Here is a 19,010-nt window from a genome sequence, read left to right as displayed (position 1 = left end):
TTGTTTCTCTGTGACTTTTAACTTCATCTTTTCCTATACAGTTCATGTACAAAGCAAGGTTAATCATCCTATTTTACCATTGCCCAGCTTCTAATCTGTTCCTGCATATGATTTCTCTCCTGATCATCTCTCTAACCTCATATTTCCTTGTGCTTTTAGCATTGACTTTTAAATTCATGAATTTAACACCTCTTCCATCCCTGGCTTTCATGATACACTTTTCTCCTCATTCACCTCTTCCCTCTGATGGCTCATTTATCACATTTTTTCTTTTCTTCCCCTTCCATCTTGCACTTTTCCTCCCTTATTTTTGCCTGTATTTCCAATTGACTTCATCATCACAAATGTTCCTCTACCACTTTTTTCCCTTGGGCTAGTTTCTGCTAATCTGCTCTGCAGTTATTAGTTATTCATCACATTGCCCTACAAAAAGGGAAAGGAGTGAGGAGAAGAGGCACAGTGGCAAGAACAGAGGCTGGGTGTATATAAGGAAATTGGTACGCTACAGCCTTTTTTAATGGCAGTGCTGCTACATGCCAGGCTCAGTTGATTGTGAAATTACAACATGAGCAAACTCCAGACTGGACTGGTGTGGGCAGAAAGCCAGGGTTCCTCAGCACCCATCGATCACTGCAGAAACAGGGATATAGAGAGAAGTGTTGAGGACCAAGCTCTTTGAAAGGGCTTCTGTACTAGTTGTTGGCATATTACAGGTGGTGTGAAAGCAGAGATCATTTTTTTTGTTTATCCAGAGGAGTATAAATCAGTAAAACAGACAGGTTGCTTGTTTAAATAGGCCATGACACACTGTCAGCTACCCCAGCATGGTACTTCTGCCAAGGAATGCTGCTTGCCTTCCCCATGAGTGTGTGAATGTCAGCGAGCTAATTACAACACTTTAATCACATTTAAGTTTCCACAGTTTAGCAAGCCTGTTAGGGCCAAGCACTAACCCCTGAAGTGAAGGATCGTCCCGTTGCCTTAGGTAGCTTTGGGATTTTCAGGTTCCCTTCATATCCAGAACAAATTAATTTTTTCTTTAAAGCCTGACTGACATCATTCATATATAAATATCCAACTATCCCAATGCTATAACTTAATACACAGCATTTTGCATACAGTGACAGAGGACAGAAAGGGAGCAGTACGAGGAGAGCAGCCCTGTAGTTAGCACTTAAATACGCAATTGTGTAAAGGATGCCTTACCACCACCGCCCCAGATGTATCCTGCTAGATGAAAACTGACACAAAACTCAAAGAATGACACTATCAATTGCAAGACTCTCCTAGTTCACACAGATCATGAAATTTTACTTTTTCCCATCTGAAACTTCAGATGATAGGCTTTGCAGCATGATCTGAAGAGCTGCTTATTCAGGTTATCTTGGAGTTGGGAAAGAACTAATTTCCAGAGTGCTAACTGCTGTGTTGGCAAACCCTTCACTTTTATTACATTTTAAACTAGTAGTTTCAGGTATTTTCACAGTTGAAGTATCATCAAAAGTAACAGGTCACCAAAGTATCCATAGCTGTTTCACTTTTACTCCTTTCCTAATCCCTTCTTTTCAAGAGGAACTACTTACACAGTGAACAACTTTTAAATTTTTTTTTTAATTTAAAAAGCATTCTTCTTTAATGAACAGCTGTGGTAATTTATATTTTGGATGTCAGATACACAAGGAATGTAATAACTTTGAATATCACAAAGGGCTGAAATGGTCTTTCTTTCTGTTCAAGTAGTGGACCTAAAGCCAGCATGCAGCCTACCCATGGGCTGATGTCCTGACCGAGCCTCAGCCTGTCCCTGTCCCCAGGGAAGTACCTGACAGTCTGGGCTGGGGGATGGCCCCAGCTGCCCCAGCCAGTCATGCTCCCTGGCTGGTGGTGGTGGGGTCTGCAGCTGACACCTCCCTGTCCCCTGGTGTGCAGGTCGTCCTCACCATGCCCCAATGCTCACATATTTGAACCTCCTGGGCATGTGAGTGAGTATATGCCAGCCTTCACTACTGTATTAGGTGCCTTGTTCACTAATTAAGACAATTACATCCAGAAAAATCTAGAGTCATGCCCACATGCAGCAAGATGGCTTGGAGCTAGTGCAGCTGATGAGGAGACAGGAATCAGACCTTTTCTCATTTCTCTGTTAAGAAAGGCTTTATCTAGTTCACTTGTTCATGTTTCTTTAATTTCTCCAGTAAGATGCCAAGCATTAAGAAGACAAATCTTTTCCAAGGACAAGCATAATACCCTTCTTGAATGCTGAGCTACTCAAAGGATGCACCCCATGTGTAACCAAGGATAGGAATTTGATAAGAAAAGAAAATTCTTGTCATCTTTTTTCTAGTTGCATTAATTCCTCTCCATACATCATGCTAATCCAATAATTATTATCTCCCTCTACAATTCTTTTCCAAGCAGATTACTATCAAGCATACAAAAGGTTGTTTCAATTGCCTTTCATGCTCAGATGTTTCTCTATTACAATTATTAAGATGCTTCTCGTTAGCAGGCAGCTTTTAAAGACTAATTCCTTAATAACTTTTCTCTATACTCCCTACTTGTCTCTTTATTCTCACCACCCCTCATACAGTGATTAAGGGATGCTCATTATAAACTCCCATTTACTCACTTTTCTACAATAGCATTTTCAAAGGACCGAGGCCAGCAATTGTTGTTCAGGTATAATAAAAATTAATAAGCTTTGAAAGCCCATCCCTTAAATATTTCTGCCTATCCCATAAAGGTCTTTAGATGATAATTAGCCGGACAGTGATCAACCTATACTTATAGTGATTTCATTGTCCTGCGTGCACTGTGTCTGAGGGCAGACCTACAGCATTCAACAAGGGACATGCACAGAGATCTAAGTCCACAGAGCTGAGTTCCCTGCAGAAGTCTTAGCTAGGTTCTGGGAACAATGTAGCTACAGGACAGCTGCAGACTTCTGCAGCATTCCTGGCTCAGTCTGCCTTCTACACAATTGGAGTATTTCTGGACTGAAGCTACAAACCAGGGTGTCTGCACCAACTTAGACAGGACCCAGAAGATGTCAATTATTTTTTCATATACATTTAGGGAGAATAAGGTAAAACAAAGATAGGGGTGGATGAGAAGTTGGGACATGGAGAAGACAGCCTCCAGAGGCAAAGTAAGAAGGTTCAATAATCAGGTATTTACCATTGCTTTTCTCTACAGCCCAAATAGACTTTTCCTGTCTTAAGCAACAGGCAAGTGTCCCCCATAGTTAAATCAAAGTACTCCTATTTTTCCTGCTCCATCAGAACTTTCTTCTAGTACATGAAAGCCATCCAAGTTCTCTTCATTTTACAAGGAAACACCCTGTAAAGACAAGCTGGCTCATGACACTAGTAAACCCGTCAAGCAGCTGAAAACTGAAACATCTTTACAGGATGTTCCCTTTCTTGCTTACCTGCAAAGTAGTTCAGAACACTAATCAAAAGTGCCTATTTATGGTATGAACTCTTACTAACATAATTAGCCAGTAAAGCCTGACTAGCTTATTTTCATCTCTGCTTCCTTTTCAGCTTATAGGCTAACTCATTAGAGTTGCTGTAGTCATTAGTGGACATTGATAATACAACTTGGTTCCCAGGTGGGTGATTTTTTTTTATATACTATAATCACTCACACTCCTAAATTAAACCCTGAAGGAAAAGGAAGAAGAAAGCAGCCTGCCAATAACCTAAGTAACTTCTTACAGTAGTGAGCCACCCTATCTTACATCACTGTGCGGTGCTCATTACGTAAGTTTTTACTCATACACAGTTCATAGGCTACATAGACACCAAACATTAATTACTTTGCCAAAACACATTGATGGTCTTCTTGCCTGCCTCTCCTAATGACAGACATCATCTGATCTTTCTGATAGGCATAACCTCCCCACTATGCAATCTAGGTGTGTGTTATTACCAAGGCAAGGTGACTTCTTTTTGACCCAAGCTACTAATAAGCTTATGCCATGACATACGAGAAAAAAAAAAAAAAAGTAATATCATGTTAGCACATGTAACTACCAATGTTATTTCTGTTTTCAACTGTAGGTCCAGTCACTTGAGTCCTGCTGCCTTCTGCTATTTGTTCAAATGGCTACGATACAGCTAAATTCACTTACAGCAACTGAAGTTTCATTGTCTTCTACCATATTCTAGATTGCACTTCTCTCTAACTCTGAAAATTCAGCTTTAAAAGCGTCAAGTTAAAGCATCTGATTTTGTGATTTTCTTATTTCAGCATTCATCATTGTGCGAAGTTGTAGATCGTATAAAGAATAAATAATGAACTGGCTTCACCACAACAAATGTCTTGAGAAGCAGAAATGGGCTTTAAAAATGTACAGATAAGAACTTCCACTTCAGGTGACTTTGGACAATACAGAGTGCACATGTTATTGCTAAGAAAATATTATCTGCCATTGTGTTAGTATTAGACAGGCCTGAGCCAAAAACTAAGAGAAAAATACAAAATTTAAAATACTTTGAATCTTCCTAGGGATTTGCACTGCTTTCATCACTTCTATAGTCTGTGAATGATCTTCACAGTCTGGACTCAGCAATTTGCACTACCAGTGCCAATATTTGCAATGAGTTATTGGAGATCAAGTTGGAAAGGATATCTCATCCACACTAAATTTTAACAGCTTCCTCATATAGTGCTGTACATCTTCCTTGTAGGTTTTTCAAAGGAGAATCCTTTGGGAGACTGAAATTTAGGCAAAGGGGTAAATTTTTCCATCATTAGCCTTGTAAAGACCATGACACCCCTCTTCTCCTTCAAAGATTCTTCCAGAGCCACCCCCACAGCAAAAGGATACAAGCCAGTTCTTAGGTCTCCCTTTTTGTACTTTTTCCATATTCTTCAAAGCACAGGGACGAATCAACATAGTCATTCTGGAGAGTATGACCCGGCTTCATCAAAAGGCCTTCAGGTAGTCAAATTACATTAATAACAAACAGCTCCTCTGGCAGTAGCCAGGTGCTGACGGCATGCAGCACAGCAGCCAGGACCCATGGAGGCTGCCACATCAGTCCGAAATCACAGTGGTAAAGGCAGATGCAGCACGTGGTGCAATGCAGAAATGCCTTATGCCAGCCAGGGAGATGACACTTTTGAGTTCATTGACATGAAAGCATGAAAGCATAATATTAACCTCCAAATTTTATCTTTAAGCAGTGGTTCACTGTTCTTCTGTTCAAGTCAGTTACAATCAGAGTTTTCTGTATCAGCACACCCAACTACACTCCTGGAGCCAGTTTCACCTCTAGACATTTAGAAGAATCCAAAGGAACTTGTTCTTTATTGACAAATCTGTTCCAATATTTCACATCACTTGGCCTTAAGACATTCACATGCTAAGTTGCTAAACACATTTAATTTACCTTTGCAAAATGATTTCCAGTTACCCAGTATAATGCCTGAGGACATACTGAAATCTCAGGAGATTATAAGATTTATTCAGAATATTTGCCTTCTAATCACACAGTATGACTGTTTTTTATTTTAGTGTCACCACTGTTGAGGTTAAAGAAGGAAAAATGTGTAATATAAACATAGCTTAGGCTAGAGAATATGGGCTATTTAAAAATCTTGGTACTGCAGTCAGTATGCAGGAGTCTACCATCCTGTTGAGGTGCTTTGCTTGCTGCACCTATTACGTATTCTGCTTCCTGATAGAATACAAAGCATTTACATATTTTCTAATAGTTATATTCCCATCAAGGGAATATGAATTTCTTGCTTTTAGTATTTTTTAAAACTCCTTTAATTAGCCAGCACACAACCTAAGAAGCTGTGAGAAATACAGATCTTTGCAACGCTGCCGTGAAACACATCTGAGCCAGTATGCCTGAACAGAATCCACTCTGCCAACCAAACATGTTCACCTGTCTTTTGCAGACAGATGAAGGATGTGATCCAAGCCAGGCCTGATCCAAAAGCTGTATAGTCACATCAGCACAATTCCGCTTCCTGAAGCAGTTTTGGCTTCCTAGCTACAGTACCAGGCTGCCCAAAGGTCTGGGTACACAGCTTCTGACTCAGAACTGACCTGTCTCCTGTGAACACAGAGCACAAGCAGGGAGAGCCCACATCTATCTGCAAAGAAACAGAAAGATTTTGTTTTGCTTGGGAGAAGCAGAAGAGCGTTGCTCTCTACACACACAGGCAAGGGAGAGGAACCAGCTAAGCAATGGGGAGGGGTCTGTGGAAGAACAACTAAAAGGAAACTGAATGAGTTTGGGCTGAAAACTAGGAGAATGCTTTTGCCATCACAGCAGTGAGATACTCTAACAGCTTCCTAAAAGAAATACTAAGGTTATAAGTTTGATTCACTTACAGAAAGGGCTTTGTAACATGGTTGGGTAGACGGACACAAGGATCCAGGGGATAACTTCGTGTTCTTTACAGCCTGAAATCACAGGGGAGCTCTGGTATTACACCGCAGAGGGAGACACAATGTGCTCTTGGAATGCTCAGACACAAATTCAGGTCTGAAATATGAGGCTGAAGTTTGACTTTGGAATATATTAATTAGGTATCTCACATTTCTCATCTAATCACCATTTTCTCCAGGCTAAGTTACAGGTTTCTACATGGTATCCTCAAAGATTACTGAAGTCTCGTAAGATCCATACTTTCCTTGTGTAGAGTAAAACACAATTCTGACCTTGATAGACATTTCTTGCATGTTATTCCTCTCTCCACTGATAAGAGATATCTAGATAGAGATCACTGATACAGATATCTAGACATTTGATATTTATTTCAAAATTTATTCTAAAGCTTTGCATATTAGACTGAACTAAAAGTTCACTACTTCCTAAATGCCAATTATTTTCTATTTTTAATTGTATACTTTTGTCATCATTCATTTAACTAAGATTCACAGCAGTAAACCGTAAACTAAAGTGCCATTAGGTTCAGAATTCTTGGCTGAATATTTATTTCAAAATTCTCACCTATCATTTCTGTTGGCTGTCTGGGTTGCTGTGTTTAATTTTGGAGGAAGAATTAGACTTCATATAATTTGAACATTTGCAGAGACAGGCAAAAGTCTTGCAAATCTGTCACCTCTCACAAAAAAATATTCTAGATTTAAAGTTCTTATTTCCTTCGCACACATTTTTCATTACTCTAGTTAAGACATTTGACATCTATTTACAATGTTCTATTTACAATGTTTTGGAGATATAGTTTCTGTTTCCAGGGCTTCAAAATGACTGGGAAAGAGCCTGCTCTTCACATTACCTATTGCAAGGGCTCTGAACAATTCTGTTCACCTACTCAGCTGATCAATGAACTACCAAACTTCCAAGAAATGCTGTTTTCATCACATGGCCTACCTGAATCAGTGTCTCCAGCTCCAGCTGGGTTACACAAACGTGTTCTCGAAGAAAGACAGCCTTCTCTAGCGCAATAGTGTTCTTCTGCTTGCTCTCAAAGGGCTGCTCCAGGGCACGGAAGACAAGTCCTCCGGTCACCAGGTAAACCACCACCACGACAAAGATGGCCACCACTGTTTTCCACTTCATGACTGTCTGCAGACCCTTAGAAGGAGCTTCCATGGTAGCGACAACAGTGGCTCGGGAGGCAACAGAGAGTCGTGGAGCTGGGTAATGCCCGTTAGTTTTGGGCTCAGGTTCACAAGCTGGCACTGGTGAGGGAACAGCCACTGAAACACAAAGTAAAAACCCTTATTCAAAATCAAATCCCTAAGGGTATGACTTTGATCTTCATGTACAACTTTCCTAAATACCATTTTCAAGACAATTGCATAAACCATGTTATTCACATAGATGCATTTTTTTTTTTATCTGGAAGATTCCATATGCATTTTGTCCATCCATACACAAATCACCTCAAGGGTTTGCTTCACCCATTACCTCTAGAACTGGACAGGCCAGCTGCACAAGCGAAAATTTCAGAAGGATGCAGAAAACCATTTATCCAATAAGAACATGAACATTTTTACTATTTTGAATATAAATTACACAAGATTATGTTTGGTGAGGGATCCTGGCAATTACTTATGTCTTTAAATCATAATACTCATTGTATTAACAGTGTTAGGAAATTGAACTGTTAATGATCAGTAATCACCACCTGGCCTGGTATTGACGGGAAAACGTTTGGCTGTTTGGCTCATCAACATAAGCAGGGCCATATTATCGACATAGATTCACAAAACCATCACTTCTGAAAATATTCTTAAAGCCTGAAAGCTTCACAACTTTCAGCATATATGGTTCTTCAGCCAAAGCATACTAGATATCTGAGGTCAAAGTCACTCAAATGTCAAGCACAACAGCAAACCTCCCAGGTTTGGACTGAGACACTGTATAGCCCACGTGTCCTCAGCAGCCCATCAGAGCTAATAAGCCCTGACTTTCAGCCAGACTTATTAGCCTGACCACTGCGTAAAGCTACCAAGGCATCCAAATCAAAGATGGCTCACCTCCAAATAATTCAGGTGTCTCAGCATCACACTTCCCCACGCTCTGTTGCCAGTGTTAGCAATAGCAGGATGAGGCCGGGTTCCTCAGCATCCACTGGTATAATGGTACCACATGCAGGCTTAAAGATGCTGAATTCATTTTAAACCAAATCCATGCTGTAATCTTACCACGGTGCAGCTGTCACTGGCCTGTAATTTCTTTGAAACTGGATTGATTTATTTCATATCAGACCTACATCAGATTACAGTTAAAATACAGTCACTTTAGCTGCATTCTCGGAACTTATTCCAAAAGTGTCTTTGCTGTTTTGCTCAGAAATTAAAGCAAAAGAGTTTACAACATCTGATCAGAGTGGCACCATAAACTTACTCTATACAATCTGAACATACAACTTGATTATATCTTGAATTTGAAGTGGGCTACAACTCTTTCCCAATGGAAATAATTTTATGCTATTGAATAATTTAAGAACTCAGCTGTTTACTATAGACATGTTTTCCTAGAAGTAATGCATCTCTGAAGCATTGTATCAAGGATAGAGCTTCCAGCTTAATTGCTAACCAATAAACTACAGAAATCTACAGTTGTTTTACACTTACAGTTAATATTTCTTTTCATATGTGACTTGGAGGCTCCAGATACTAAACAGATTAGAAAGGATTCAGGATCAGAGGAAAAGCCTCTGTGGTTGATTCCCTTTGTGTGTATCTCAGTTTTGCAACACTCTGTGCTGTTTGAACATCAAAAGATCATTATGGTTCCCAACACTTATCCACCAGGATGGAGTGACATAAAAGGATACCTTCTCTCACTTCCACATATATTTCACATAAGTTCTAATAACTTGAAGTGACAACAGGGAGAAGAGGGACAGTATTAGAAAGAAGTCACATTTTTTGTAAAAGAAATCAATTGTTTCATTCTCTAAATCTCCTGAACAGAATATTGTAATAGATAACGAGTTTCAGCACGAAATATCCAAAAAGTGTTCAGAAGAAACATAAAATAGAGAGGTTGCATGAAGCAGTTAGAACCTTCCTTCCTCTATAGGCAAATATCTTAAATCTGAGTCATGACATCTTCTTACCAAACAAAATAAATCTGAGTATTCCCAAAAGTGGCTCAGCTGATGTAAATCAGTTTCACATAACTTCCATGGATTCCATGGAATTCAATTAATTTAAATTCGAGTCTGTAACTACTGTGTATATTGTTAATCAGCACCAAATCTGCAAGCCTGAGGGCTGATTTTATGACCTTGACATTATTCAGCAAAACAGTCCTGGTTTCCAAGGCTCACATGGTAAGAAGGGTGCAGAATTCATATGACAGAAACAGCATGCTACAATTTTTTTGCAACAGCCATCTACCTTATCATGACTGGTATAGTCCAGTGTAGGCTGGGTGAGCCTTTCAGTAGAGAGAGATGTCCGACTTCAATATCCCACAAATGGTAAGCCAAGAGGAAGAAAGTAAAGAGCTAGTAGATCTAAAACAGCTTTTGTGACGTTTCCTCTGTGCTAGTATAAATGTTGTTTCTTATTGAAATCATATTTCTGGCAAAACGTTAGTAACAGCTTTACAGTAAAATCATGGCCTGATTCATTCTGTCTTCAAGGGAAAACATACTGATTTAAGAACAAGATAGGAAGTTCAGGGTAAAGAACATAAAATGTTCTTATAAATATTGTGTCACTTAAACAGCTCAGTGAATTACTGTGCTTGGTTTGCTTATCTATCTCTAAAATAAAAGATAACTCTTTTCTTAAGAAGAACTTCGTTAAAGTCTTTCATTTTCTGCTATTAGTAATGGCTACCCTAAGTATATCTAGAAATGTTGATTCTAAAGTATTTTATATTATATAAATTAATACAAAGGAAGACTCTACTAAAGTACCTAGTTGAGCAACAGATGTATAACAGAGACAGTCTTCTTACAAAGGTGATGCAGAAGGCACAACTGCAGTCAATACCCCAGAGATGTTTCACGGTACATTTTAAGCAGCAGTTAGGTATTGGAAAACCAGTGTAGATACTCCATCTAGCAGATATCTCACTCTTTACAACAAGAGGGCAGGGTTACTGACTTGAGCACATGGTGATAAGTCAGAAATCCCGATTTCTAATTGGAACTCTGCCTCCATGAACGTGTGCTCTCAGAAAAGTGCCACCAACAGCCTTTAAACCATGGTGTCACAAACTACTAATAGAAAAAAAAAATAGTGTTAACATGAGTGCTCTGTAAGAATCCATGTCTGTACAATTTTTGAACAAACGTGAACATAAAAGCTATATAAAATTCCAGAATTTAAACAAGAAGTTTCACTAAAATCAAATTATGGACTACAATGGCAATTCAATAATGTGCACAAGTAGACAAACAGTTTAAGAAAATGACAGACTATATAAATTCTTGGATTTGTAGAGGTAGCTTAGACTATAGTTTAGGACAAACAGAGCAAAAGAGAAGAGGATGTGTTTAGAATAAATGCAGAACAATCCTTGGTTTATTGATCCATGTTGGTTCATAACAAGCTTCTGGCAGAACAGGCTTTTCCCACAACAGAGTCTCTTCCATGGGTGCTTGTTACATTCTATCAAAGAATTAACCTGCCTTGCTGAAAGCAAGAATGAATCTCCACTCGCATGTACTAAATCAGTGCCCAGGTATCCTCAAAAGAACACAACAGTGTTTTGACACAGGCCTCACCCCAGTAAGACGATGCCAGTGGGGAAAGAAAGATGAGTTCCTGTTTTGATAAGCTTGAAAATAAAGCAACTGAAGATATCGATGTTACAAGTCAAATTAAAATGTTTGGATCTGTACAGTTGTTCCCCCCCAAGAGTACCGAATTACCTGCACCTGAGGTAGTGACAAACAGTACAGCCCGGCCTTCCACTGATATGTGAGGAGCGTAAATACCTGAGATTTCTGCTAATATTGATGAGAATTAAGGAAATGAAACTGTTGCTGACCATCAAGAAGACTGGAGCAACGCTTAAGCAGCTTAAGCCACTGGCTGTTGGAGCAGGTGACCGTTGCAGGTTCCAACTGAAACTTTCTGTTCTGAAGCAAAACGCTGTAATGTATAACACTGGAGCTACTGAAACGATGCAAAATAGGGCATCGCTTCAGATTAAAAATTGTGCTTTATTACTGCAGGTATGCTTTACTTTAGGACACTAATGTTACTAAGAGCAAGTTAGGCTAATTTCTGCCAGAAATATTTAGGTATAGTTAGCCCTGCTTTGCAGCAGCAGGGTGAGCTAGATAACCTGTTATGATTCTATGAAAATAATAGTTCTAATTTAAAGGGAAAATCTCCATACAGAGAGGTTCAAAGTACAGTCGCCTCAGAAGGAGTGCAGAAGCTGTACAGAAGAGCTTCCAAGGACAGCTCCAGGTCAGAGCCAAAATGCTGAGGATGTTCAACTTGAAAATGTTACGCATGGCTTTGCCACACTGACCTATATTCTGGCAACTATCTTATTGCATATGCCAGGAACATACAAGATTCAAAAAAAAAATGGTTTTAGAGGAGAGTTTCTCGACTGATTTAAACCAAATTTATTTATTTATTTATTAAATTAAGACACCCTCCTATGTAGTACAGCTGCCACAATTTCTCTCTTACAAAAAGTTTAAGTCAGGTTTAACGGAGTGTCTTATTTAGTGCTTTCTTTTCTTCCATATTTTTGTGTTACAGGAGCACACAGGAATGTATGTACATTTTAAGGCGACTATAATTCTTGACACATCTGATGCAAGTGTTGCTTTCACAGGATTCAGCACAGAATTAGATTGAGGCCATATATACTCACACATTCATAAACTCAGCAGCTGGCTTTACATTAAATACATGAGTTGATAAAAAATGAAACTGGACATTTCATCTCCCATTTTAGTGGGTTCATCCAAGGAAGGCAGCAAAGTACTTTCAGCCCAAGTAAAAAGGTTCTTTGACGTGCATCTGAACACAACTACTGGTATGTTTCCCCAAAACCCTCATAATATGATGGGAGGTTTTTCTAAAGAAAGGCAATTATGCTTTCTTCAAACAGTTACATATTTAAGCACTCAAAACTTCCCATGGAATCTTCCTTTGTCTTAAAACTACAAGATGAGTTTGAATTATAAAGTAATCTTACCACGCAGCCCATTTTCACTGGGAAAATGAGCAAATCATCCTCCCTACAGCTTCTGCAAGATCCTACACTGCGTTATCAGCACTTGTACATCCTTCATGTAGCACTGCTTAATAAGCCAGCATCCCCTTCTGAAGTAATTTAGAAATACGATATTTTGTCAAGTGTTTAAAGTTGCAGAACAGAGACCTAGAGCACGAAGGCTCAGAAATGTCTGTGAAATGGTAGCCAAGTCTACTATGGCTTCCCTGAACTGGCCACCAAATGTGAGTGGATCTCCCTTATCTAAATTGGGTTGTAAAGCACTGGGAGGTGAAGAGACTCCATGGGCCATGATTGTTTTGGCATCCTAGCAGGAGCCTCATTTATTTTGTTTTCAGTGGACAGAGTATTCTAATTGTTTGGGTTCCTCCCCCACCCCTCTTCCAAAATGGCCACACACTGAAGTTAAGATCAAAAGGCTTCCTGATTGAATGGTGTGGAAAGGCAGGAAAATGAGCAGCCCACCAGTGGATAACATACAATCTTGCACTCCACGGCTCTGGCTCATCTCCAGCCTGAAGTTCCTGAGGGATACGGCCATCTAGCATTTGCTTCCAATCTCACAACCTTCCCACGGACTCCCTAAAGTGGTTTCAGCTACTGGCTGCTTGGGTTAAGATAGCATGGCTGTGCCTGGAAGTCAGAGCAAGGATAAGAGGCATGTTAGAGGAAAAGCTCAGGCAATTAGTGTATTAAGCTATCAGCTATATGAACTTCTCATGAATATGTCACAAACATGAGTTTATGGATGAAGGGAATTTCTACGTCCAACAGGAAGTGGGTGGTTCCTATTTGCATGATAGAAGTAATGAAACATGGAAGTTTCTGTCCATGTGTAACCAAAAAATCATTATGCCATTAAAATTTTGCATTATGAGGACACAGCTAATCATTTCCACCACCTGCTTTGCTTGCTATTCTAGGAGCTTCCCCACCCCCATTCTTCATCTCTGTCTGTCGTGGTTCTTTAACAGGTTTTGTAAAGTAGAGAGCACCCATTTAAACAGCACAATGAATGATGGACTTTTACACACTCAAAAACCTGATGCTGGTTTAGAAAGTCTGGCTTTTAGAGTAAAAATCCCAGTAGATAATGATTGTGTCTGCCTTTGTGTTTGTGCAGCATCTTTGCATGATGTGGGCTAATTAACAGGTGACACTGCAGCTGTGATCAAGAAATAGTAGACAAAATCCTGCCTGCAGGCTACAATTACATATGGGCCAGAACACTAGTATCCCTGTGGCTGTTGCTCGGGATTGAGGCATAATAATAAGCACTGCTGTCTGGGGACCACGGGATCCATACAGCCAAGGATCAAGAAAACTGCTCTCAGCACTGACACATTTTACACTGGTCCCTCTGCATATCCCCAAGGTGTTCAACCACACGGCCTGAGCAGTGGAAGTCATCACAAGCCTGCCACACAAGGGGAATTTCACCCTACTGTTTGTACAGCATTTTGCTGCAAACTGCCATTGAAGTGAAAAGCACTGCTATTAGATTTACTGTTTGTGAAAGCAAAGCCTGACGTATTGTTTGTTTGGAAAATGCAGAGAGTGCCTTCGAGCACATAGCTTTTCACTGCAGCAGTACCCCACTGGTTAAATCTAACATTGTTTTCCCTGAAGTGGATTCTCTAATGCAGTATTAGCACTGCTGACTTCAGCAACATCTCAGCAGTGTGCTGCAAATGCAGTCATCAGCAGCAAGGCGTTCAACAAAGTATGGAAAGAGACACAGGTAAAGGCAGAAAGGGCAACATGCATTCAACCCACAAGACTCCATGTGCTCTTAGAAAGCAAGTAGCACTGATTGCTCCCAACAGCTCCTTTCCCTGAGTGGGGCAGGGAGAAGGGAGGAGTATGTTAGGTTACAAAACTGCATATGGCATAAAGTCACTGTTTGCTTCCAATTATAGGATAATACTAGTGAAATAGAGTAAAAGTTCACATACTGAGTTATCTCTGTTGGTGGGGAAAGAAATGTCAGTAATATGTACTAGAGGGAATTATGTCTAACCATTGCTTTGCCATCCCTGGCAGCAGCTTTGAGGAAAATGTCAAATAAAAAGGTTTCTGCAATTTTTGTATCATTTGTCATCTATTCCCAGCTAGTGCTCAAAATTATGATTCTCAGTAAATTTCAAAAAAATCTACATAATTCTGCTTCATCAGTTATAATTGAAACATACTAATTAATAGCTCTTGTTTATTTCATTTGGAACACAGTGGTTAAGAGAAAACAAAAAACCACCATTTCATAACATTACTTTAATTCTTCTTCATTAGAAAACTATAGTTTAAGCAAAAATTTAAAAAAAAAAAAAAATCTAAACAGCCTAAATTGGAAGATGGTAGAAATTAAAAAATCAGTGTGGTCTGAGTTACAGTCTCTCTGTAGAAAGAGCTTCTCAACTATAAGAGTCTTCACAGAGTGGGGATGCTGGTGCCCTGGAGATCAGAAGAACTAAGGGGAACTTAAGCCTCTTCTCAGTTCCTGGAGAGCTTCCTTAGTGACAAACAAGAAACTTTGCCATACAGTAAATCATCAGAGCGAATCTTGCCTTCCACTGAAGGACACTGTCATTCCTATTGGACAGCAGTTTCTTCCAAAGGACAAATCTTGTGAGAATCTTCCCCAATTTCTGCTGTCCATCCTACCGGAGTATTGCTGCTTCCAGAGTACTGCTGCTTAAGTTGTTCAGCAAGTGTCTGACTGAAACCAAGTACCTGGCTACCTGATCTCTATGACAGGGTATTTGGTTTAGGTGCCAAGGTGGAGGTGGCTACAGTGGTGGTGTCTGCGAGAAGGCCGGGGGCTGCCCCATGCTGGACACAGCCAGTTTCTGCTGACACCAACAGACCCACCACAGGACACAGCTCAGCCCATCAGTGAAGCTGGCCACACCTCTGGGAAAACATGGCTAAGAAAGGGAAAAATGTTGTGTAAGAATGTAAGAAAGGAGGAAAAAAAGTGTGAGAAACAATCATGAAGACACCAAGGTCGGTGAAGGAGAAAGGGATACTCCAGGAGCTGTAGGAGATATTCTTCTGCAGCCTGTGTGAGTTTTGGAAGAGACCACGGTGGAGCAGGTATTTCCCTGCAGCCCACAGAGAAGACCACATCAGAGCAGATATCCGCACTGCAGCATGTGGAAGACTCCAGACCAGAGCTGGCTGATTTTACTGAAGGACTGCTGCCCTTGGACAGACCACGCTGGAGGAGGTTTATCCTGAAGGACTGCAACCCACAGGAAGGGCCTATGCTGGAGCAAGGGAAAAGTGTGAGGAAGGAGGTGAAGCCTAGAGGAACTGTTATGAACTCACCACAACCCCCTACTCCCAATCTCCCCTGCACCATGTGGGCTGAGGAGGAGGAAGAGGAGTCTGGAATGAACGAGTGAAGCTGGACCTAGGAAAAAAAATAAAGGCAGGGGAAGGTATTTTAACCTTTGTCTTTGTTTCTCACCATCCAAATCTATTTTAATTGGCAATAAATTAAATTTCGTCAAGTCAAGTCTGATTTGCCTGTGATGGTAATTACTAAGCGATATCCCTGTCTTTATCTCAACCCACAAACCTTTCCATCTTATTTTCTCCCACTCTCCTGTTGATGAGGAGGAGTGAGAGAGTGGCTATGTGGGCATCTGGCAGCCAGGTAAGGTCAGCCCACCACAGGCAGTTTGCATGGGGGCAATAAAGGTGAGGACACAACTCAGACTTTGTTGTTCAGCACCGTTTTTCCTCTGAGTCTCACCATATGGAGTGCATATGGATTTTGGTGAAAAAGTAATCACACTATTACAATCATGCCCTAAGAATATCAATGTATAGATCAGGATTTAAACTACAGTGATGAACATGAGTTAGCTACAGAGAGAGAAAGCAGCCTTCCAACAATAATGCCTTTTTCTCACTCTCTATTGGAGTTGGGTCAATATGGAACAAAAACATTAATTTGTCTTGTTCAGTGAATTTGATTTTTTCACTTTTTATCATCTCTCATTCTCATTTTTCCTTCCCACAAACAAGCGTTTTATTTCACTCATTTTCTATACATATTTAAGTAAACACGTATTAGCAGCATCCATTTTAACTTAAAGCTAAATGTTAAATTTATTAAATATTTCAGGCTGGCAGGAAGTGTATACACTCTTAACCAATGAAGAAAATGCAGCAACACAATGTGATATCTCTGACCGACAATTTTTAAAAATATAAGAAAATCACAGTCTTGCTTGCGGATGTTAAATGGCTAGAAATTGGGCTCTGGGTAAACTTGGCTGGTTGGATTACTTATTAGTCTAGTTGTGATTAGTTTTACAAGGGTGTAAAAGATTGAAAAGTCTAAGCAATTACCATTCCCCTGAGCTATGCCATGTCCCTTTTCTTTGTTCTCAATGGATTTTGTGAGTCTGTTGAAAGACTCTCTGGTATTCTATCATTTCACTTCAGCAATTCTGAACCTAGTCTCCCTAAAGAAGTAGAAAAGATGTACAAGCTAATTTAATTTTAGTCAAGAAAGTACAGTGAGAGAATGAGGAGGGTCTGAATACCACTTTTATACTTATTGTATTTCTGAAAGGTACTGCCATTTCTAATTGTAAATTCTTCAAAGCACAAAAGAATGGCAGTTCAAGCACCCGTCTCACAAGGAGCTTTCAAAGTTGACAAAGGAAAAACTCACAATGGCTGCTTAGGAAAATAAAAAGTCTGCAGGACTAAAATATCAGTGCCCTTAACCATATAAAACCCAGAGAAATCTCATTATGCCAACAAATCCAATCCTGATTATTAGTTACATATTATAATTATTTATTTCATAGAGTAAACTTTTCAGAGCTGGGGCCCTAATGTCAGCAATGTTTAGAACAGGAGTGTCACTGCCTTGAATATATTACAAATAGCAATAATTACTGTATATCACTGTCTTTCAAGCAATTCTGGAAAAGTCTGATGCCGGACAACAACAATTTTCTTTAATCTTTCGTGTGACGAATTCAAAAGTATTTTTAGGCTCCTTCTTGAAGACTGATCCAACCTTCATTAAGATTGCACAGAAATCAGGCTCAAGCCAAGAAAAGCTGGGTAGCTTTGTTAGCATAGTGCTGAGCTTCTGATCATAGGCCTCGCCACTTAGCAGGACATATTTGCTTCAAAACAGTGCTATACTACACAGGTTCAAGTTCACAGTTTCCTTGGGCTGCCCTAGCTCAGGCAGCAGCGTTCAACTCTCACTGAATAGAGCTGTGTAGGTACAGCCTAGACAAAAAAGAAATTGCTTAACCAAGATCATGCAACAAATGACAAGGCCAGAGTAGAAATCCACTCTCCTGCCCCCAGACTTGTGTGTTTTAAGACCTATCCAAAAAGAGACACTCCTATTTTGGACATCTGTACTTTACTTCTTTAAAATTTTGTCCATTTTTTGCTCCCACACAGCTTTTCATACAACTGCATATAGTTGGCAGCCAGTGAAGATGAAGATAGGTTTTTCTTTCTTCAGGCTAATAGAAAGGGGAAGCAAACTCTGAATAGCACAGAAAGGCCTGCTCTATTCAACATCTTTCTCTGCTTCACTTATCACCAAAATATTGAATGGTGACTAAATAATGACATGCTTCATTGAGAGTACAGGAATAGAGGAGAGAATATGTTAGCAAACTACAGGAGGCAAACACTGGATCTGCATTTAAATATGGGAAATATCAGTCTCTTCCTTCAATCAGTTTTGACAGATCTCTTATCTTGGTGTGAACCACAGTAAATCAAACTCCACCATATATTCAAATGTCATTTGTCCATGACACAAAATCAACGCAGTCAACTTTTCAACATCCCACCTTGATTTTCATTTCAATTTTCCAAAGTAATATCTTAATATAAATGAAGATGTTGTTTGGACTAAGTGCAAATATGTGAACTGTAGTCTTATGAACTAAAATAAGACACTGAATAACTGAAGACAATGATAAATTCTTCCCTAAATCCCTTAAAAATAGGGCAAGAAATAACTGATTTATCTGTACCAAGGAAATAGGGGACTATATATTAGGAAAAAAAAATAGCTATTATTATTAATACAAGGATAGTTAAGCATGGGAACAGCAATTGAGATACTGAAATCTCCTTCCTTGGAAGTATTTAAGAACAGGGCAAAATCATCTGCCAGAAATCATTTAGATCAGTGTTTTCAATTTGTGCCCTGCATACTCCTATGGACCCAAGAAGAAAAGCTATAAGTGAAGGGTAACAAAGAAAAACAGCCTAATGTTGTAGGGTTGTATTTGTCATCCAGAATCTGTAAACAAATCGGTGAAATGTTAAGGATATTAAAAAAAAAAAAAT

At 39.6% G+C, this 19,010-nt stretch overlaps 1 protein-coding gene across 1 annotated transcript in view; it reads right to left on the bottom strand.

Moving 5' to 3' along the window:
* KCNK10 (potassium two pore domain channel subfamily K member 10) overlaps nt 1-19,010 on the bottom strand; it is a gene marked incomplete at both ends in the record, with an annotated part of 62,032 nt that overhangs the window by 31,128 nt on the left and 11,894 nt on the right. Inside the window, one exon of the mRNA XM_080345238.1 lies at nt 7,362-7,690. Coding sequence (XP_080201364.1) covers nt 7,362-7,690 — 329 coding nt within the window. The remainder of the gene's footprint in view (nt 1-7,361; nt 7,691-19,010) is intronic.

The sequence above is a fragment of the Nesoenas mayeri genome (assembly GCF_963082525.1).
Source record: "Nesoenas mayeri genome assembly, chromosome: 5".
NCBI lineage: Eukaryota > Metazoa > Chordata > Aves > Columbiformes > Columbidae > Nesoenas > Nesoenas mayeri.
Note: the sequence above shows the minus strand (reverse complement) of the source record. Positions and strands in the feature narration are given on the sequence as shown.